Source organism: Astyanax mexicanus, chromosome 4, assembly GCF_023375975.1.
Source record: "Astyanax mexicanus isolate ESR-SI-001 chromosome 4, AstMex3_surface, whole genome shotgun sequence".
Taxonomy (NCBI): Eukaryota; Metazoa; Chordata; class Actinopteri; order Characiformes; family Acestrorhamphidae; genus Astyanax; species Astyanax mexicanus.
Window position 1 is genome coordinate 8,332,548 of NC_064411.1, and position 23,573 is coordinate 8,356,120.

Sequence of the window (23,573 nt, forward strand, 5' to 3'; positions counted from 1 at the left end):
CTCAGACACACACAACTTCACACACACACATACACACATATATATCTGAGTGTTCTCTGTCCTATCAGAGCTGCACCTCATACAGAGGACTCCGACTCGGCCGGTCTCGTCCACAATCTTCGAGTCCACCTCACCCCGAGACCGAGACAAGATTCCAAACAAGGTCTTTGGTCTCGAGACCGGACTTGAGTACTTTAACACAACCTAAACACCACAGTAAATCAGACTGAGAGAAGGAACAGGAACAGTCTCATTCTAAACTTCAAGCCTCCTGAACCTGACAGACTGGTTCTCATCTACTCAGCTGTTCTTAGTCATTTCTGTGTAAATAAACTCAAGTCAACTCTGAACATCCAGATTCCTGACTCCTGATAAAATATACAGACTCTGATTTACAGAATCTTCCCTCTGATCATTTCTGCAGTCTGACTTTTATATCTTCTCAAATTCTGAACTGATGGATGGATACTTTTATTGATCCCGAAGGAAATTTAGCAGCCGGTAGCAGTTACACAACACAGTAGAAACAAACAGCAATAATAGGGGAGGTACCGTAAGAAAGCACAGTAAGAAATATAAGACTATAGAGGTTCTAAACTGAGATTTGAAATATTGACAATACCTTATTAGATATAAATAAATTTAAAAAATGCTGAAAGAAGAATGTATACATGAATATATAAATTCAAAAACTATACAAAAGTGTAAAAGTAAGCAGCCGTGGATATGAGGCAGTGCAGTAATACTGAATAAATTAAGTTCATTGGAGATGTACACATAGATTTATTTAACTCTATATGCACTTGACGAGCTCTCCCCTCTGTCATTTAAGGTTCCTAGGAGAATTAGGGATATTTATGTATTTATTATGCTTACTTCTGATATATTAACACTGAGAGAGAAAAGGCTACGACTAGCTCCAGATCCATATCTGTAAACAACATTTCAAACTTCCATTTATCATAGAAGTGGAATCTACTACTGTCTGCTTTTACAGCTGCAGAACTCTTACTGGATAATGGATGGATCACTTGTACACTGCACAGAAGAGCTTGGATCCTAACTCTACTGGCCCTCACGTCCACGGATCTATCTACTGCTCAGATACATGAAGCTAAAACCAGAACTGTGAAGAGATACAGCTCACGGCTTTTAATAAAGTGAAATCACTTCTTTTACAGGTGTGAATTCCCCTTTCTATTACACCTACCAGCTGGAATTTACTTTCTTTTTCTTCTGTTTTTTTTAGAAATCTGTCAGCAGGGCTGAGAATGAGGAACTGTCTGTATTTTTCTTTTCTTCAGAAAGAAAAAACCTGTTGGAGCACATTTTACTCACATCAGAACAAAGTCAACTGTGAATGTAGTTGTGTGAGTGTGCATGTGTGTACTGAACTCATGTTCCTGTCTTTAATAAAGCTGGGGTCATTAGTGAGTGTGAGTGTAGTTGTGTGAGTGTAAGTGTAGTGGTGTAAGTGTGTGTGTAGTTGTGTGAGTTTAGTTGTGTGAGTGTAGTTGTGAGTGTAGTGGTGTGAGTGTAGTTATGTGAGTGTAGTTATGTGAGTGTAGTTATGTGAGTGTAGTGGTGTGAGTGTAGTGGTGTGAGTGTAGTTATGTGAGTGTAGGTGTGTGAGTGTAGTTGTGAGTGTAGTGGTGTGAGTGTAGTTATGTGAGTGTAGTTATGTGAGTGTAGTTATGTGAGTGTAGTGGTGTGAGTGTAGTGGTGTGAGTGTAGTTATGTGAGTGTAGTTATGTGAGTGTAGTGGTGTGAGTGGAGTTGTGTGAGTGTAGTGGTGTGAGTGTAGTGGTGTGAGTGTAAGTGTAGTTGTGAGTGTGAGTGTAGTTGTGAGTGTGTAGTTGTGAGTGTAGTGGTGTGAGTGTGTGTGTAGTGGTGTGAGTGTAGTTGTGAGTGTGAGTGTAGTGGTGTGAGTGTAGTTGTGAGTGTGAGTGTAGTTGTGAGTGTGAGTGTAGTGGTGTGAGTGTGTGTACAGACCTCTTGTTCCTGTCTTTAATAAAGCTGGGGTCATTGGTGAGTGTGTGTGTGTAGTTGTGTGTATGTAGTTGTGAGTGTAGTGGTGTGAGTGTAGTGGTGTGAGTGTAGTTGTGTGAGTGTAGTGGTGTGAGTGTAGTTGTGTGAGTGTAGTTGTGAGTGTAGTTGTGAGTGTAGTTGTGAGTGTAGTTGTGTGAGTGTGAGTGTAGTTGTGAGTGTGAGTGTAGTTGTGAGTGTGAGTGTAGTTGTGAGTGTAGTAGTGTGAGTGTAGTTGTGAGTGTGAGTGTAGTTGTGAGTGTGTGTGTAGTTGTGAGTGTAGTTGTGTGTGTAGTTGTGAGTGTAGTTGTGAGTGTAGTTGTGAGTGTGAGTGTAGTTGTGAGTGTGAGTGTAGTGGTGTGAGTGTGAGTGTGTGTACAGACCTCTTGTTCCTGTCTTTAATAAAGCTGGGGTCATTGGTGAGTGTGTGTGTGTAGTTGTGTGTATGTAGTTGTGAGTGTAGTGGTGTGAGTGTAGTGGTGTGAGTGTAGTTATGTGAGTGTAGTTATGTGAGTGTAGTTGTGTGAGTGTAGTTGTGTGAGTGTAGTTGTGAGTGTGAGTGTAGTTGTGAGTGTAGTAGTGTGAGTGTAGTTGTGAGTGTGAGTGTAGTTGTGAGTGTGTGTGTAGTTGTGAGTGTAGTTGTGAGTGTGAGTGTAGTTGTGAGTGTAGTTGTGAGTGTAGTTGAGTGTGAGTGTAGTTGTGAGTGTGAGTGTAGTTGTGAGTGTAGTTGTGAGTGTGAGTGTAGTTGTGAGTGTGAGGGTGAGTGTGTGTACAGACCTCCTGTTTCTGTCTTTAATAAAGCTACTGTCTTTCTATTACACCTACCAGCTGGATTTTACTTTCTTTTTCTTTTGTCCTTTTTTTTAAATCTGTCAGCAGGGCTGAGAATGAGGAACTGTTTGTATTTTTCTTTTCTTCAGAAAGAAAAAACCTGTTGGAGCACATTTTACTCACATCAGAACAAAGTCAAGTGTGAGTGTAGTTGTGTGAGTGTGAGGTGTGTGTACTGAATTCATGCTCCTGTCTTTAATAAAGCTGGGGTCATTAGTGAGTGTGAGTGTAGTTGTGTGAGTTTAGTTGTGTGAGTGTAGTTGTGAGTGTAGTGGTGTGAGTGTAGTGGTGTGAGTGTAGTTATGTGAGTGTAGTGGTGTGAGTGTAGTGGTGTGAGTGTAGTGGTGTGAGTGTAGGTGTGTGAGTGTAGTTGTGTGAGTGTGAGGGTGAGTGTGGTGGTGTGAGTGTAGTTGTGAGTGTAGTGGTGTGAGTGTAGTTATGTGAGTGTAGTGGTGTGAGTGTAGTTGTGTGAGTGTAGTTGTGTGAGTGTAGTTGTGTGAGTGTGAGTGTAGTTGTGAGTGTGAGTGTAGTTGTGAGTGTAGTAGTGTGAGTGTAGTTGTGAGTGTAGTTGTGAGTGTGAGTGTAGTTGTGAGTGTGTGTGTAGTTGTGAGTGTAGTTGTGAGTGTGAGTGTAGTTGTGAGTGTAGTTGAGTGTGAGTGTAGTTGTGAGTGTGAGTGTAGTTGTGAGTGTGAGTGTAGTTGTGAGTGTAGTTGTGAGTGTGAGTGTAGTTGTGATTGTGAGTGTAGTTGTGAGTGTAGTTGTGAGTGTGAGTGTAGTTGTGAGTGTAGTTGTGAGTGTAGTTGTGAGTGTGAGTGTAGTTGTGATTGTGAGTGTAGTTGTGAGTGTGAGTGTAGTTGTGAGTGTGAGTGTAGTTGTGAGTGTGAGTGTAGTTGAGTGTGAGTGTAGTTGTGAGTGTGAGTGTAGTTGTGAGTGTGAGTGTAGTTGTGAGTGTAGTTGTGAGAGTGTAGTTGTGAGTGTAGTTGTGAGTGTGAGTGTAGTTGTGAGGGTGAGTGTAGTGGTGTGAGTGTAGTTGTGAGTGTAGTTGTGAGTGTGAGAGTAGTTGTGAGAGTGAGTGTAGTGGTGTGAGTGTGAGGGTGAGTGTGTGTACAGACCTCCTGTTCCTGTCTTTAATAAAGCTGGGACCCAAATCGCTCCAGTTCAGGGGTTGTTTTAACCCATTGGGAGGGAAAGGGGCTCACTTTTCTCAGGGGAACCTGAAGAACAGAAAAAAATGGACATGTATAAATTATAGAACATGATCAGTAATATAATAATACTTATGGGTAACGGCTGTTTGAAGTAACCTAGTTTAAACAGTAATACAGAACTGTGGGTTTGTTGTTATAATTTACCCTGCCAGAAAGAATGGAGTCTTTGGGGGCGGGGCTTCTGCTTTATATGTGGCTGTTCTTACCCTGATAACCCATCATTTATTTCTGTGTGAACAGTTTGAATAAAGATTACTTTAAAAAACTTTTTTTTTGCATTACTTAAACACTTTTAGTTTGGTCTCCTATTTTGAGAGAATCACTGAGAACATTAGTATTTTTAAAGTTGAAGAAACTTTTTATTACTTTAGTTCAGACCACGCCCCTGCAGATTCTCATTGGGCTTGTTCTGTGGAAGGTGCTAGAAAATCTTTTACTTTCAAACAACATGATTTATTTTTTTCTGTATTTTATTTTTATTATTTTATTATTTTCTGTTCTTCTGGAAAGATGTACAGACATCCTACAGTTGACTCCATTAACCAAGACACCATTTTCTGCCTTCAGCTCTTTCTACATTTAGGAATTTGTAAGAAGATTTTTCTTCGTTTTTCTTTTTTGCAGTTGAGGCTTATCTTAAGTTAGAAAATGCAATGTATTTTTTGTGGATTTTTGTGTTATATCATTGTGTAAACAGCTTTTGAGAATAACTCTGAGCGTGATAGTATCCAAACTAGACTAACTAGCTAACAGTGTTAATGTTCTGCTGTTACACTTTGTGGTTTGTATTTTTAAATGTGTGTTTTTACCAAAAATCGCATGTATTGTATTTTGCAAAATACCTAGATTAATGTTATTTTTTTTGTTTGTTTAATTCAATAATTGCTACCACAGAACATGTTGAGAATGTATTAAGTTGAAAAAAATAATTCTGAACAACATTTCTTACTTACTTACTTTTTTTTAATTGGCCAGAGTTAAGACTAGGTTGTAGGTTCCTTAAAAGTACTGTCTTGTTTCTAATTTTAAATATTTTAAATAAAAAGGAGGAAAATACATATACATTTTCTTTATTGATCCTGATATGTTTTTTTAAGCTTCCACAACAAATGTAAGTAAAAAAAACCAAAACTTAAAAAGTTGAGTTGAAATAACCGGGTAGAACAGTTTACACTACAGCATATTTTAAGTATAACTATTTTAGATTTAAATTAATTAAACTCAAAAGGTTTCTTACAGGAATTTAGATTGAACTTACCTAAATGAATAGATTTTCTGTAGTATGCATTACTTAAAAAATGTAGGCAATCACTTGCCTCAAACTCTTTAAGTTCAATCAACTTTTCCGGGTTTACAGTTTTTACATTTTCTCCAAAGTGAGTCTGAGTCCGGTGTGTAAAGATTTTTTAGTTTGACTTTCCATGTTGTGTAAATAAATTGTTTGTGTTGCATCCAATTTTTAGATCCTCCCCACTTTATGATCCATCTTACACCCAGAGACCTTATTACACTATTCAGCCTCAGGTAAACCTAAAATCCCCCATACATTACACATATCAAACCCCAGAACCTACTAATAATATTCATATATATATATAAATATATAAAATACAATAATCTAACCAGCACAGTGCCGTCCATCTGTTATCAAGCATCAGCCGCTAACTCAGCTCTGAAAACAGCTTCCACCCTCCAACCTTCACTGCTGATCCGGCTAATCACTAGCATTGAGCTGCATTCCAGTTTTCTGAGATCAATCACTAAAGACTCCACTGAACTACAGCCATAATCCACATATCATATAAACCCCCAGAAAACAGGGGACAATGACCCCAAAAATACTTCAAAAAGCACCCAGAGATGGATCAAAACAAAGAGCTGGAGAGTTCTGAAGTTTCCAGCATTGAGTCCAGACCCAAATCATACTGAACTCCGGTGAAGAGATCTTAAACCTGATCTTAAAACTGCTGTTGGGAGAAGAAACCCTTCAGATACGAGAGATCTGGAGCAGATTACAGAAAAAGAGTCCAGAGTTCCAGCTGAGAGGTGGAAGAAGCTCCTTAATGGTTACAGGAAACAACTGATTTCAGTGTTTTTTTTTTCAAACGGTGTGCAACCAAATATTATTTTGAGGGTGCCAATAATTTAGTTTGGTCTGATTTTGGAATATTGTTTGAAATGTTATATATATTTTACATGGTGTTTTTCTGTTTTTTTTGTGTGTCTATTTACAATACTCTCAAAAGAAATCATTTCAGGGGTGCCAACACTTTTAGCCATGACTGTATTTGACTATTTAAATTTTAGACACTGAACTGTTTTAACCAAACAAAGAAACAAAAAAGCATTTCCACATAAACCGACAAACCACTTCCTTATTTTAAGGTTTAATGGAAATAATGAGATTAATAAAAATCTGTCTAATAAAAAGCTAAACATCAGCTTCACCCAAAACAGAGGCATTATTGTTTCACACAGGGATTCTTTTACAACATAGTAAAATTCCATCTACAAACTTCAACAAGACTGCAGGATCAAACTCACTGTGTGAGAAGAAACATATTTTTATAAGAATTAGATCATTTAAAGTTAATCAAAATATTAATCCTACCTTTATATTTCTGAATTCTGCAGTAAAATCAGTCGTCTGTGTCGTAACGCAGCGTCTCTTTATAAACTGAAGGTATTTCTGAGGTGTGTATCACATTAACTGGTTAGACTGGTTTTTAGATCGTTTAGTCAGATTTTAGAATGTTTTCAGGTGTGTCTTCATATGAACACAAAACAACACAGCAGTCTCCATCTAGTGGGCAGTTATCAGAAAAATCTGTATTATTATTCAGCAATATTTTTAAAGTATTCCTGAAAAGATTAACTATAACTTTTCACATATAATGTTCCAAAAACATCCTGAAAATGTGTAACATAATAAAGATTTGCATCACAAAGTAACAATGTAATAAATATAAATAACATTTCATATGCAACATTCCTAGTTTCACAAAAACCTGGTATCTAAAGTAACTTTCTTTATACTTAAATACAATAATTAAACATACAAAAATACAACATAATAATTACTTTGGTTTCACACAAATGAATAATATTAAAATGTTAGTCCTTTTATATTTGAATCCTGGTTCCTTACAGTGTTTCTTCCTCCAGCTCTGATTGAGTTTTTTTCACAGCCACTGTTTTATATATATATATATATATATATATATATATATATATATATATATATATATATATATATTACTACACCCTTCTCAAAACCAGCTGAAGGGCCACGCAGACACAGAGGGGCAGAAGCCATTTTAAAAAGCTTTGATTGGTTAGAACCACTGTCAGTCACTGTCAGTTTGAATTAGTTGCTTTTTATTTTAGTTAATTTATAAAATATATGCTTATTAAATATTATGTAATGATTCACATCCACCTATTGTCACCCCTGAAGGGCAAAAGATGACAGGACTAAAAAAAACATCTTTTACCCATAAAAAGTGGCACTGAAATTATTGTATCTAAACTATTATTCACTACAGTATTCAAACTAAAAGTAATATTTACAAAAAAATCCTTTAACATGCACATTTTCTAAAGCATTACACTTAGGAAAACAAATTAAAAACACATAGGTATATAGTATTATATAACTTTGGCCTGTAAAGTGACAATTGTATAAAGTCATGAAAAATGCTAAAAGTAAATACCCTATCAGAGCAGTAGAGGGTGCTCCATGCAGGGACATCATTTTAGTTCAGGTTGAAGGGCGGGGCTTCACACTGGGAAGGAGCTGCCAGAGAGAGCAGACAAACGCAACACTGGATCCTGATGCTCCCATACTACACTCTAGTGTCTGTTTGGTGGAACAGCTCACACTGTAAGCTGTACACAGCACAAAATGCATTTCCTTCACTCTCCCCATCAAACCTGACTTTCTCCCCAAAAGCTCATTAACAAAATTCCTTAAGCTATCTCAGCTTTACTTACTTCTTATTTATTTAGCTATACATTTATAGACACTGAACATTTCTGATGTCACTACTTCTATAGGGCAAAAACTATGAATATAATACATTTAACTGAAACTTGTCTATACAACCAATAATTTATAAAGTAAAATTTTAGAAATTATCAGGGGTGCCCAGCCTTTCTTATACCACTGTAACCATGTGAAATTTAATTGAGTTTTATGTATAATTAGGAACACAACTCAGGCATTACAAATGCAGTTATGATTGGAAATAAAAGCTTTGTCAGGGAGTAACATAATGACTGATTGAGCTCAGTTTCAGACCCTGCAATAAATTGAGCTAATTTGACTCTGATGTACTGAGCTGTACAGCTTTGTAGTGTTGGAACACTAATAGATTGAAAGAACTCCTCCAGGGTTTTACAGAGATAAACATGTTCAGTAATCTTTGGAAATAAAATATTTTCAGGGATTAAATTAATAACTGATTGAGCTCAATTTTTGAGCCTGGCCTGAAATAAACTGAGCTTATTTAAATTCAGATCATTGAGATAATAAACATTCCACAGTAATCAAACAAAATACATTCTAGGTTTTGTATAGAGAACATATTTGTGCTGTTTAACTTTTTTTTCCAGTATAACCAACGCTAAGAAAACCTAAAGCAAGTATCAACGCATGCGCAGAATGCCACTGACCTGAACCTGCTGGCGTGAATCTGCTGGATTAAATCCGCGGCTCTGCAGACAGACCCTTCTCCAAAGAACCAAGCACTACTTTCCCCTACTGGTGAGTCTAAAATTACACCACCACTTCCACTTCCATAACCATATTACAGGATGAAAAACTGTATTAATTATCCGGTAAAATAAGCTGTGTTTAATTCTTCTTGATTGGAGGAAAGGAGCGCTGCCTCCATCTAATATCATTAAAATGTTCTGCCTTTTATATAAATAATCTCTGGTGTGTTTGTGCTTCTAATAATGATATAAAACATTATGTTCTAAAGAACAGATCCTTCTATAAAATCTCTGTAGGTCGTATTATTTGTGTTATTTTAAAGCAGTAGTTTATATTAGCGCTGCTCTCCCGTGCTCTTTATGAGGCTTTGATTCAGATTCCTGTCAACATTAGCCTGTTAGCAGCTAACAGAGTTAGCAGTGAATTAGCTCTGTTTCTCTTATACTGTTTAATAAACTGAGAAAAGCACGAATAATTTATGGATATATTTATGAGATTAAACAAATTCAGATTAAAATAGTATAATTAAAGGCTGATTTTTGGTCAGTTAGGAAAAAAGCTAAATTAGCTAGCTTCCTACCTTCTTGTCCAAAGTTTCTGAGGAGAAAGAGCATTTATTTTCTGTTTTCTGTGACAAAAAAGGTTTTTAAATGGTTTGGAGAAACTAATTGCCACCATTCTAACAATTCTTCAAATTACTGTTTTAAGCTAATTTGCCTCAGTAAGAGTAAATTATCCTCAGATTTTACCTCAGTTTAGGATCCCAGTTGAATTGGTTGTTAGCGTTCACTAGCTAACTGATTTAACGTTTATTTACACAGTTCTTAAACTTAAATGTAGTTTTTTTTAACATTACTTACACCTTCACTGTTTCTTATAATTCATATATTATTTTCTCTACAGTCTCTCTCTGTCAGAAATAAAAAAACGGATATTTTTATTATAATTAGCTATACAGTTCTGTCTTTCAGGCTATTACATGATTCCTTTTATATAATTTGCTTCAAATGGATAAAGATAATTATAATTCTGAATTTTATCTTGTGCTGTATAATGGATGTAATTTATTTAAAGTCTTTATACGTTATTGAATAGATCAATATTAGTTTTAGTCTTCCAGATACCTGCATTTAATATCAGGAAGGAATTCCCCATCTACAGCAAGTCATCTAATATTTTGATATTTGATATTTTTTAATGTTACTGTTGTTAAATTGTGGAATCACAATGTTTGAAATTTGAATTTATTTGAGAGTTTAATTTATATAAAACCCCCAAATGTAGCCAATCGGCCAGTCTTGGTGAATGTTTCTGTTCTTATTATAGTAAATAGGGCCTGCAGAGATTTTATAGAAGAATCTGTTCTTTAACACATAATGTTTTATATCATTATTAGAAGCACAAACACACCAGAGATTATTTATATAACATGCAGAACATCTTAATGACACTAGATGGAGGCAGTGCTCCTTTCTTCTAACAAGAAGAGCTTTACTTATATATCTATGTATATATACATTTACTTAAATTCTTCTTTTAAGTGTTAAAATATAATGTGAATATCATGCACAATATAGTATATTTTATAATAGCAGTTACTATTATAAATAAATTAATTGGAAATGTATATATATGTTACCCAGCTAAGAACTTGTTTAGGAAAATTAATTCATTTTAATATTAATTACACATGATCTTTTGTAAGGTCAATGAGAATTTGTCTGGATGATCACTTAATTTAAATTTATATATGAATGTATGTGTACACAACTTTCTTAATGTTTGAACAGTTACAAGAGATACTTTTATTATGATTTTAAAATTGTCCTGTTAAAAATATTTATCATTGGTCCAAATACAATATCTATCAGAAGCAGATTATATCTACCCAATATCATTTATTTTACTCCAATATTCAATACACAGAGTGCATTATTAGTATGATGGCATGTTGAATCAGATCACACTAATATATGCATACAGAAATAGAGGGTCAGGTGGACGGGTGCTTGTGTTACAGAGTGAACAGGGTGGATTTAACACAAAACTGCTTCACAAGCCTCAGTGCTAGATAGTGTAAATGAAGCATCAGGCTGGAGGATTAACACAACAGTTCAGATATAATAAAGAAGACATTGTTTAGCTGTTTAATGCGTCTGAATTTGTATTTAAGTGGTAAATAAAATGATTTAGTGCTGCTGGGTTTAAACAGAACAGAAGTTTTGGGAATAAATAAATAAGGATCATTATTCTGAATACGGTTTATACAGGTCCTCAGATACACACTGATATTCCAATCAATATTACTGTTTTATTACTCTTTTTAATTGAATAGTGAAAGTGTTAGCTAAAATAACTGCATTTATAATTATAATAATTATAACATAAACAATGATACATAAATAAGGTGTATTTATATGTAAATGAGAGCTGTTCACTGAGACTGTGTAATGAACAGTAAATGATGATGAGCCTCCATAAATACAGTAAGTTAAATTTTCAAACCCTGTTCAGATCAGCTCAGAGGAGATCAGTTATACTGCTCTTCTTCTTCTTCTTCTTCTTCTTCTTCTTCTTCTTCTTCTGTTGAAGCAGTGAATTTTACACTGCAGTGATATTTACAGAGCAGCAGGCATTCTGTTGAATTGTGCTACCTTGCCGAACTGTGCTACCCTAGTGTATATTTAAAGGTAATAATACAAAAAAATCACCATATTAGAACATTCTCTTGGCAGGAGTGTAGGTAGTATAACTGAATAGACTAAAATCACTGTATCTTTGTGAAGTTAAGGTAAAAAGAGGTGATTAGAAACAGTTTTTCTTTTGTTTGTTTTTAAATTGTTTATTATTATTATGTATTATTTGTTTAACTGAGATTTACTTGTATGAAAACCTTAAGCAAATAAGGAGAGTGAGCTCAGGGTGATTAATGCAGTCATGGAAAACAGAATCATCATGAAAAAGTCATGAATGTGGGTCAGAGCATGCGCAGTGGTGGGGAGGAGCACTTTTGGACGGGTAGCAGAACTCGGCAGAACACCGATCTGAAAACTGGGGGTTTTACAGCTGTGTGGGAGAAAATTAAGGCTCATGAATATTCAAACATTCCACTCATATGTGATATGATTGTATGATTGTCTGACAATAGGGAATAACTGACCCCTCCCCCCCGCGCCTATTTGCTCTGATAGGAGACAGGTGAGACGCAGGTGAAGGAGAAAGTCCAGTCTCCTCCATTAGAAGAGGACAGAAGTCCGGATTCACTCGGTAAGTTCAGAACTGAAGAGAGTGTAGAACAGAACCGGTTCTAAAGGTTCCTCAGATCCAGAACTGGTTCTTTAAGCTCAGCTCAGTGTCCGATTCCACTGGAAGAACCAGGATCAGCATGGAGATCTGAACCGGGCCTGGATCAGACCTGGACCTGGTCTAGATCAGACCGGCTGGAGAACAATCAGCTGTAACAGATCAATAATGCTGTAAACTGAAGAGAAATGCGCAGATATAGATTGATATTTATTGATCACAGTGTAGTTTATGCTGTTTAAAGCGCATTACTGCTTAATGTGGACTTTGATCTGTTGGGGAGATAAAAACACGGAGCTGCTATAAGGGCGTGTTTATATGCAGTAGCGCAGTTCAACCAGCAGGGGGAGCAACGGAGCTCAAGATCACGTGGAGTGTTAGTGTTTTTAATCCTGCTGTTTTATATTATACTTAAATAATCTCTCTATTCTGATTCAGTAACATAACATTAATATTATTATTAATGATATAAGTGTGTATATTTATAATGTTGTGTAATGCAGTAATATTACTAATAATAATTAAATTATAATCATTATAATAACAGTAAATGTTTCTGTAATGTGTAGAATAATGTGTAATGAGGGTAAATCACACTGTTATGTATCGTTCTCTGTTTGTTTTTTTTGTTAGTTTATCAGGTATTGTTTAATGCAGTTCTGATGATAATGTCATTATTGTAAGAATAAAGGTTTTATTGTAACGGCTGATCTGTTCTCAGGGGTCGGTGTCGGCAGTGTTCAGCTGTGTGTGAATGAAGAAGAGTAAATGATGGATCTTCAGAACTCCAGCAGTGGAGGAGGACCTCCTGTCCTAAAGTGAGTAAATTAAGTGATGGGTTTAATATGTAAAGTAGTTTTGTATTTTAATGCTTTCAGCTCTAATCCTGGACCTGTGATCTGCATATTTTACAGTTTTAAAATATTGAGAACAGAGTTTCTCCTGGACCAGAGTCAGAACCCTGTGCTGTATTTAAACACAGAGAAACACTTAACAAACCAGACAGTTATTCTTATAGTAGAATGTGTTTCTAATCTGTATTTAAAGTACATATCTGCCTTTAATATCTAATAGTTAATATTAATAATATGTTTCCTTCTGGCACAGTAACAGTATTAGGTGGTTGCTGTAGTGATATTATGCTGTTGCTAGGTGGTTGCTACGGTATGGGGTGGTTGCACAGTTCAAAATATGGTCCATATGTTTGAACACAAATGTGACTATTTGCTCAAAATCTGGATCAGATTTGTCTGTAGTGAAAGTGAACTCTGAACCAGATCCATTGTGAGGATCCGTCTCGGATTTTACCACACGCTGTCTGGGTTTACATTAGCATTAGAAAGGAGGAATCCTGATGTTCTGCATTTATATAGATCAGATGGAAGTGATTGGGTTTGTTATTAAAGCTGTGGAATGAAGCTTCTCACAGAAAGACTTGTTCTATTCTGTTCTGATCTGTATCTCTGTTAGAGTTCAGTATAAAAAATATACCTTTTAGTTTATAATACAGTATAATTGTGTAGCTCTTACGAATATGTTATTAACTAGTCACAGATCTATAAAATACATATAGTAAATATGATCTAATCAGATGATGACATTGTGACATCACATTACTCCACACATTACTCTCGTCATGGATCATCATGAAGATCTGTTTACAGGGAGAAGAGAGCAGCATCTCCAGCCCCCAGTGGAGTGTCTATGAAGAGTGATTGGTCCAAGGTGGAACCTCCAGAGTTCAGCAGTGGAGGAGGAAGCTCTGGGTCTCGGTACATCACTGCACTAAACTACTGTTCTGTTCTGAGAGTGAAGCTCTTCAGTTCCTGATCTTTATTAAAGATGTGCTGTGTGCTGGAGTTTCACTGTGTAAATGCTGGAGTTTCACTGTGTTTAATGTTAACAGAACTGAAACCCAGAGAGAAGCTTCTCCAGAACCCAGCTGTGTTTCTATGAAGAGTGACGCGTCCATCAATCAGCCTCCTCATTTCAGCAGTGAAGATATGACCTCTGACCCACAGTGAGTGAAACATCAAAACCCTTTTACTGATTTTTTACTATAATTTACCTTTTTAAAGCATACCACACACACACAGGTTTTTCTGTATGTAATGATCGTTACAGGAGGATAATTACACTTATATCTATATTAGGGGTGATCATTTTGTGATACTGATAGAAAACAATATCTAAATCTTTTTTGTAATTTTGTTAGATAAAAAAAACTGTATTTTGCATTATTCTAAAACATGTTTAGAAAAGTATTATATTGTAATAAACTGCACTTCATAAATGATAACAAGATTTGCTTGATGAATATATTAATGGAAACAATATATTTAATATTTAAACTTTACACTGAGCAGTGCACCATGTGACCTACCAGATATTCTTGAATAAAAGCATCAGTGTTAGATTGACAAAACTAAATTATATTTATATAAGTTATATCAATCAAATAAAAACATTAATTGTATTAATCACAACAATATTCTGTGAAGGGGAACAACAATCATTGTGCAGTGTGTTGTGTCTGGCTGACTAGATTATTTTTTGCTGTATTTCTAATGTCAGTATAAATGAGATTATTTTAATGTGCTGAGTAACTGATTTTAACTGAGAGCTTTAATGGAGGAAATAAACTCTAGAGTAGCTCCATGTTCCACCTTCAACAGAATGAAAAGAGGACACTTGCCTTCAGCTGTGTGTGTGTGTGGGTGTGTGTGGAGGGGGAGAGAGATTTGGAGGAAAATGAAGCGTGAAAGAAAAACCCACAATGGTCACAGAAATAACTTGAATGTGACAAAAGTATAATAAATAAAAATTCTATGAAAATAAATAAATGAAAATCTGATATTGATTTTGAACTGTGCTTCAACAGAAATGTTTAAAAAAAGTAAACTCATTAAACAGGCCTGGACAAAAATGATGGTACCTCTGAAAATAATGTGACCAAAGGAACATGTTAAATCAAGCTTAATTAGAATCACAGGTGTCTACATATATATATATATATATAGGGCTACAGGTAGTCACTGTGCTGTTTGGTGAAGTGGTGTGTACCACAATCAACATGGACCAGAGGAAGTGAAGGAAAGAGTTGTTTCAGGAGAAAATTAAATTAAACTAAAAGCATGTTAAAGTTAAAGGTTATAAAACCATTTTTAAGCAGCATTTCCTGTGACTACAGTTCACATATTATTCAGAAATTTAACATCCACAGGACTGTAGCTAACCTCCCTGGCCGTGGCCACAGGAGGAAAACTGATGACAAATCAAAGAGACGGATAAAACGAAAGGTAACAAAAGAGCCCAGAAAAACTTCTAAAGAGATTAAAGGTGAACATTAAGCTCGAGGAGCATCAGTGTCAGATCACACCATCACTGTTTGGGCCAAAGTGAACTTAATGGGAAACAACCAAGGAGGACACTATTGTTGAAAACAAAACATTGAAAAGCCAGACTGGAATCTGCCAAACTACATGTTGAGAAGCCACAAAGCTTCTGGAACGTTATGCCAAGGCACATCAGCTCTATGTTTACAGACAGAAAAATGAAGCATATGAAGAAAAGAACACTGTCCCTACTGTGAAACATGGTGGAGGCTCTGTTATGTTCTGGAGCTGCTTTGCTGCATCTGGTACAGGGTATATTGAATCTATTCAGGGTACAATGAAATCTCAAGATTATCAAGAGATTCTAGAGAGAAATGTGCTGCTCAGTGCGACAGGATTTATTAATGTGGATTACAGTGTGGATTTTCTGTTCTTCCACAGTAAGAAGAAAAAAAACTTTTCCAGAAAAACACTGGACCACATATTCAAGGTTAGTACTGAACCATATATATGATGGAAATCTCTGTGATTTATTTTGCATATACATTTAACTTTACTTTAAAGTTTTGATACTAATCATAATTTATTCACCTTCAGTTTAATAGAGTTTTATAACTGTATTATATATTAAATAATGTTGATATTAATGCAATAAGATGCTGCTCAGTAACATGATGTTTAAATCCTTTTACACACCAGAGCATCCATAACTCCTTTTCTCCTCAGATCAGTGTCATCATCTCTCTCTCTCTGTACTGTAACAGCTTTACTGATTCTCTGATGTTTGTTCTTAATCAGAAGGTGCAAGAAAAGTTTGTCTCTATAGTGAATAACGAGCTGAACACATTCAAGAAGCTCCTGAGTCCAGATTACCCAGCATGCTCTGAGGGAGAGGTGGAGGATGATCAGAAGGAGGGGATGCTGAAGGTCACACTGCACATCCTGAGGAACATGAATCAGACAGACCTCGCCAACACACTAGAGAGCAGTAAGAGTTCAGGGTCATTAGAATGGGGACCAACTAGTGCTAATTTATGTTCATCAGAGAAGTTCTGTTTTTCAAAATAGAATAAATAGCAATAGTTATCTGGACTTTGTAATTATAAGATATTATGTCACAGCATCAAATGTATCCTTAAACCTAACAATTATCTACTGTATCAAAGTTGTTCTACACAGGGGTCTTTCATGAAGATCACAGCTAATTACATTTTCCTTATTCTTTTCCTCTGTTATCAGAATTGGCCCCAGCATGCCAACGAAACCTCAAATCCAAGCTGAGAGAAAAATATCAGAGAATTAATGAAGGAATCTCAGGCCATGTAAAGTCAGCACTTCTGAATGAGATCTACACAGAGCTCTACATCACAGAGGGAGGGGTTGGAGATGTCAATCAGGAACATGAGGTGAAACAGATTGAAGCTGCATCCAGGAAAAGGACAACAGAGGAAAGACCAATAAAATGCAACGACATCTTTAAACCGAAACAGAAACGACCCATCAGAACTGTACTGACTAAAGGAGTTGCTGGAATTGGAAAAACAGTCTCTGTGCAGAAGTTCATTCTGGACTGGGCTGAAGAAAAAGTAAATCAGGACGTTCTCTTCATATTTCCACTTCCTTTTAGAGAGCTGAATCTGATGAAGGAGAAGAAGCTCAGTCTGATGAATCTTCTTCAGAGCTTTTTCCCAGAAACACAAGATTTAAAACCAAGACATTATAAGAGCTACAAGATCATGTTCATTTTTGATGGACTGGATGAGTGTCGACTTCCTATGGATTTCCAGAACAATGAGAACTTGGTGAATATAGAAGAGCAAACCTCAGTGGATGTTCTGCTGACGAACCTCATCAAAGGGAATCTGCTTCCCTCTGCTCTCCTCTGGATCACCTCTCGCCCAGCAGCGGCCAATCAGATCCCTCCTGAGTGTTTTGACCAGGTAACAGAAATGCGGGGTTTCAGTGACCCTCAGAAACAGGAGTACTTCAGTAAGAGGATCAGAAATCAGGACCTGGCCAGCAAAGTCTTCACACACATCAGGTCTTCAAGAAGCCTCTACATCATGTGCCACATACCGGTCTTCTGCTGGATTACAGCCACTGTTCTAGAGAGAATGCTGAGTGAAGCTGAGAGTGGAGAAATTCCCAAAACCCTGACGCAGATGTTCACACACTTCCTGATCTTTCAGATCAAACACAAGAGCCAGAAGTACAGTGGGAAAAGTGACATTGATCCTCAGCAGACTAGAACAAGTATCCTGGCTCTGGGGAAATTGGCATTCCAGCAGCTGGAGAAAGGAAACCTGATCTTCTATGAGGAAGATCTAAGAGAGAGTGGTATCGATATTAGAGAAGTGTCAGTGTACTCAGGAGTGTGTACCCAGATCTTCAGGGAGGAACATGAGCTGCACCTGGGGAAGGTCTTCAGCTTTGTACATCTGAGCGTTCAGGAGTTTCTTGCTGCTTTATATGCATTTCTTTGCTTTATTGACAGAATCGTTCTGAGTCAGCAAACCACTAAAAACCAAAACACTGAACTATCTGAACTCTTCAGCAGGTCAACGATGACTGAATTCCTCAGCAGTGCCATAGAAAAAGCCTTACAGAGTGAGAGTGGACACCTGGACCTGTTCCTTCGTTTTCTCCTGGGTCTCTCACTGGAGTCTAATCAGAATCTGTTACGAGTTGTACTGACACAGACAGAGAGGATCTCTGACAGCAATGAGGAAACCATCAAATACATCAAGAAGAAGATTGAGGAGAACTCATCTCCAGAGAAATCCATCAATCTGTTCCACTGTCTGAATGAACTGAATGATCATTCTCTGGTGCAGGAAGTGCAGAAATACCTGAGTGGAGGTGGTGAGCGTCGTCTTCAACAGGCCAGGCTCTCTCCTGCTCAGTGGTCAGCTCTGGCGTTTGTGTTGGTAAACTCAGAAGAAGAGCTGGATGAGTTTAACCTCAGTAAATATGACCCATCAGAGGAGTGTCTTCTGAGGCTGCAGCCAGTAGTTAAAATATCCAGAAGAGCTGTGTGAGTATTTTTATTCAGGCCTTAACACAGTTTTTAATCAACTGCTGATGTGTAGAATCAGTTTCCATTCAATCACTGGTGGATTCACATTATTCACATTGTTACATATAAGAGTGAATTATTCCTTGTGTGTAATAATTAAACCATCGTTTTAATGTAAACAGGACATGAAGTTTCTGTGTAATGCCGGCCTTACACCTAATGATTTTCAAGCAATTTCTCAGTCGCAGACACACTTTCAGAGTCTGTCTAAAGTCGAGCTGCAGTCGTGTCGCGGTCGCGTCATCACAATCGTTCAGTGTAAGGTGGTTACGACTGAAAGTTTTAGTCAGTCGGGTTTGCGTCCTGGTGCTCCGATAAAATCAACCGCATTTAATATTATTGCAAGTCTTGAGGCTCAGCTCACACAAATAGTGACCAATGTTGACAACCAATAGGAGAGTTACGGGAAGAATATATTTCACGTGACTGGTTACCTACAAACTATTTAAAAAAGAACACATTTTGCATTTAATATGCCTTAAATGGTTCTTACTTTAAAGGGGGGCAGGGGGGAAAAGAAGCTTATAATCAGAGCTGATTAAAATATCAAGAATTAAAAGTGTGGCAGAAAAAATGTAATGTTGATGGGAACAAATGTTTTGAGTCTCTGATAAATCACAGTATTGACTGTAATTTAATTTTTTGTAATTTAATATGTAATATGTGTGACTTAAAAGTATGTGACTAGTCTTTAGTTGTGAGGGGGTGTCAGACTTCAGTCTGTTAAAAGTCTTTTCAGAGTCTTGCAGTGTATGGACAGCTTTAGACTCGTCATGTACAGTCTTCAGAAAACAGTTTGGGCAAGTTATGTGTTATATATTTTTGTTAAAATAAATGCACATCCCTTGCAGATCCACTCTAAAGTAGCACTGGATGATTTGACAGAAAAATCATATCTGGGAGAAATGATGATTAGCAATACAAAATGATGAAAATTTCATATAGAACATACATTTTAAGTGTCTGTATTTATTTTTAAAATATATGTGAACAAAGGTGTCAGTTTAACTGCGAAAATAAAATAAATTCACAAACTTTAAGAAGCCTTGCTCTTTCACTGTTTTTTAAACATTTTCGTAGTCTATTTTAACTCATAATAATATGTCCCAGATGTTAAACTGGGCATGGTAAACTGCATGCCCATGCTAATCACAAGTAATGTGGAGTTTTCTGCATGTTAACTATTTCAGTATAAAGAAACTCCAGTTCTTCAAATATTCTTCTTTGAGTTTATTGTAGAATCATTTGTTTATTCTTGTTTTTCAGACTAGCTTCATGTAATCTTGGAGTAAAGACGTGTGAAAATCTGGAATCAGTTTTAAACCTGGAAAACTCCTCCCTGAAAGAGCTGGACCTCAGTAACAACGACCTGCAGGATTCAGGAGTGGAGCTGCTCTCTGCTGGACTGAAGAGTTCACAATGTAAACTGCAGATTCTCAGGTCAGTGTTTCAGGTTATCACAGACCAAAATAACAAAAAAGACAACAAATAAAAACACAATTAATTAAAGAAACTAAATTACACAGAGGCATGTGGAAGGTTAGTCTGAGCAGGATGTTCTTTCCAGGTTGGCAAAGGGGGGAGCCCTAAACATCTCTCCCAGCTCAGACTTTTTCATGCCCTTTAATTCGTCATGGTACTATATCTACAGACTAAATACAAAAAGAGTAATTGTACTCTTTTATGCACCTTTCCTTTTTTCTTTTAACTCTTATGTATGTATGAATGTATGTATGCATGTATAATAGGAAATGTAAAATGTCCCCATCAAAAAAGACACACAACATAGTTCATACGTGAGCTAAAAGCACCACATATATGTTGTTATTTACAGAAAAAAATGAATAAAAGAAAGAAGCTAGGTCCAGCATTCTCTGTGGTAAAGCACAGCACACACTCTGGTTTTCTACACTCTCAGCATAGCTATACACGTAAAAGGGCAGTGCAACTACTGTAAGGAGCTCTTAAAGGGGCAATGTTCATATTACTGAATACTGGCCGTTACATATTTCCACCAGGCCATTGAAATCTTAATAAGGTCTTTTCCATATTGTAAGCATGTGTGCAATAACACTTCCTGAGTCCAATCCAATTCACCATCCATTCTTTATTCCAGTGCCCCATGTTAGCTTTATCTCCCCTCAAAAATACAAGTATATAATAGTATTTTAAATGACAGCATTAATAATTGCATTTTACATTTCTTACATTCATTCTTTTACTTACATTTAAATATCCACTATAAAAACTTGTCTTAGGAAAAAAAATGTAATTGCAGTTAATCAAAATAATTCTAATAATCATGATTAATCTGATTATATTTCTTAATCAATTGACACAACTAGAAAAAATATTAAATGTGGAATGTACAAAAGTAACAGTATGTTACTTGTTACATTTAAGAAATCACTAATGTGTTATTTAAACATTAAAGTCATTGTAAAATAATTTGTGCTTGTGTTTATTCCTACATTTTCAGATTAGCTTTGTGTAATATAGGAGTAAAGACGTGTGAAAATCTGGAATCAGTTTTAAACCTGGAAAACTCCTCCCTGAAAGAGCTGGACCTCAGTAACAACGACCTGCAGGATTCAGGAGTGGAGCTGCTCTCTGCTGGACTAAAGAGTTCACACTGTAAACTGCAGATTCTCAGGTCAGTGTTTCTGTGATTTTTCATTTGAAATTATTAGGGCTGTCAGCGTTAAATCATTAACATACGCTGTTAAGTTGGAATCAGTAACGCGTTACTATTTTTTTAACCCAACCCAACATGCAGATTTCTTTTCTGGTTAAACGACTGAAATGCTTTAATGCGGTGTCCAGCTGTAACAGTCCGGAATGAATGGAGTGAAACAGAGAATAATATAACATAATATAACATTAAACAGAACGTTAGTATGAAATTTAATTGTAAAAGTATCTGCTGCTGCTGCTGTGCACTAGAAGCTGTTTGCTCTCCGTTTTTGGAAGGACGCTTGAAACTGGTGGGGTGGGCGTGGTCAGTCTCAGACGAGGGTTCAGGGAACGCGTCAGTCCAGAACCAGCTGACCAATGGAGATTCTTCTTAGCCCCGCCCACCTGTGAAAAGTGTGCCAAAACTCAGAAGCAAAAAACTAAAGCAGAAGCAAAGGAGAGATTCCAGAAGCAAAAGTCTTTAACAGCAAAATCCAAAAAACTCCACAAAAAATTCACAAAAACACAAAAATAAAAGTAAAGGCTGGCAAAATCCAAACTGAAATAATTTTCAAATAACTGCAAAGGATAATAAAGTAGCCAAGTATATTTAAAAATATATATTTGCTATATCTTTTTTCTCTTTTGAATTTGTAAAATACAATTTTTGCTTTTAATTCCTAACATTTTTGGAGTCACTGATGTAGGAGGTTGTTTAATGCTGACCAGGTTTTTATATGTTCATGAGTTCTGTTTTTGAGAGATGCAGATATTTTTTTCCATTTCTATGTGGTCTGTGAGTGAGTTTTCCCATTGACTGATGGTGATTTTTTCCCTTGATTTCCAGTTTGTGAGAATAGTTTTTTTTTAGCACCACCAGAAGTGCTCTGCTTTCCTCCTGGTTTAGGTTTGTGGTGTCACCAAGCAGGCAGAGTGATGGGGATGGAGAGATTGGCTGTTTAAATAGTGGAGTTAGCCGAGCTGCCAGAAATGTTTGATTGGTGGGCAGTACCATAGAGCATGTATGTAATTGTCTGGAGTGTTTAGTGAGCAGTGTATGCAGATTTCTGAATCTACTTGTCCCATTTTATGTAACTTTTGCTTAATGTAGTGTACCCTGTGAATTACTCTTTATTGTATAAGGTGGAGTTTAGTATTGTTAGTCATGGTGAATGTGTTTTCCATAATGTTTCTCCAGAAATCAGCATTGGGGGTAATTAAGATATCTTAGCGACTGTTTGGTCTAATTTGAATAAAATATATATTTTTAATAGATTTTTTCTGAAGAAGAGATATTAAGGAATTCTGATATTGGTGGGCTAAGTTCTAGTATTGTGTAGTGGATTAAACAGAGGATTTCTTCATTGCTTGGACACACACACACACTACCCCCATCTTATGGTCTAAAAGGAATGTTCTAACTTTACAATCACCCCCAGAAGAACACTCTAGAAGCCTTGGAGTAATCTTTTTCAAACAACCTTAAATTTCAAAATGACATTTCCTGACTATTTCTTCACTCAGCCTCGCTCAAGAGCCCTAAATGCGAGTTTAGGGTAAAATTCTGTTGACATTCCTCCAAGTCGTAAACCTCGGAGTTAATGTTAAACATTTGGAACACCAAATGAACACCAAATATTTGCAACACCATCACTAGGACGGGACTGCGGACTTAAGAGAGTGTCAAAACTTAATTAATGCCTTGGAAATTGTTAATTCACCAAATATTATACCAATTTAGGGGGTTGTGCCTAGTTATTTCTGCAATCACTTAGAAATAAGATTAATGAAGTTAAGAGAAATGTTCTAAGCTTGGAAATTCCATTGACCGTTTGTAAGTGAGACTCTCTCTCTGTTCACCAACCTCCCCAACCGTCGTAAATTCCGACAGGCAAGGACCGAGCCTTATCTAATCACTCAGCAAAGGGGAGGAATTTCTCACTAAGAAGATTTTGCTTAAAATACATATATATTGACTATATAAAAAAGGTGTTTTATAGAATGTTTACTAAATAATGGTATATGTGTCTGGTATATGGTATATGTGTTTGGATTTGTCCTGATTAAATTTTCCTACACATTCAAGTCTGAATCAACAAGGTTTAACTAGCATTTGATAATTTAGCTTTATTTGGTTATCAGTGGTTTAACAAGGTATTATCTTTTAAGTGATTTAATTGGGTTTAAATAATAACATGTCTCTTGATCTCTTTCCATCTTTCCATCCATTGATGTATTTCTAAGATTATCTTGAATATTACAAAACTGTTTGTGGGCAAAATATATATATTACATTTATTGTGATTCAATTGTAAGATTGTTGTTTCCTGAATTTATCCTCACAAACTGGTATGCTGAAGAATGTATTTTGATCCACTGTTTAGTTGAGTTTTCTTTTGGTTTGG

The 23,573-nt window shown here is 36.3% G+C and overlaps 2 protein-coding genes across 7 annotated transcripts in view; one reads left to right on the top strand and one right to left on the bottom strand.

Annotated features, from left to right (window-relative positions):
* The window catches only part of LOC125801111 (NACHT, LRR and PYD domains-containing protein 12-like), a 49,026-nt gene extending 46,183 nt beyond the window's left edge, over nt 1–2,843 (bottom strand). The window contains exon 1 of one of the 4 annotated variants that reach the window (XM_049477165.1): nt 2,803–2,843. The gene's annotated coding sequence lies outside the window, so the exon portion shown is untranslated. Of the gene's footprint in view, nt 1–1,210; nt 1,548–1,992; nt 2,058–2,408; nt 2,492–2,802 lie in introns of those variants that run through there. The other 3 variants (XM_049477167.1, XM_049477168.1, XM_049477166.1) reach the window with 3 other exon arrangements.
* LOC125801105 (NLR family CARD domain-containing protein 3-like) overlaps nt 1–23,573 on the top strand; it is a 190,564-nt gene that overhangs the window by 136,630 nt on the left and 30,361 nt on the right. The window contains exons 1-9 of one of the 3 annotated variants that reach the window (XM_049477110.1): nt 11,964–12,048; nt 12,806–12,902; nt 13,749–13,856; nt 13,991–14,104; nt 15,861–15,909; nt 16,218–16,407; nt 16,659–18,453; nt 19,762–19,935; nt 20,975–21,148. In XM_049477110.1, the coding sequence (XP_049333067.1) occupies nt 12,853–12,902; nt 13,749–13,856; nt 13,991–14,104; nt 15,861–15,909; nt 16,218–16,407; nt 16,659–18,453; nt 19,762–19,935; nt 20,975–21,148 (2,654 nt within the window). In that variant the 5' untranslated portion in view covers nt 11,964–12,048; nt 12,806–12,852. Of the gene's footprint in view, nt 1–11,963; nt 12,049–12,083; nt 12,461–12,805; nt 12,903–13,748; nt 13,857–13,990; nt 14,105–15,860; nt 15,910–16,217; nt 16,408–16,658; nt 18,454–19,761; nt 19,936–20,974; nt 21,149–23,573 lie in introns of those variants that run through there. The other 2 variants (XM_049477109.1, XM_049477111.1) reach the window with 2 other exon arrangements.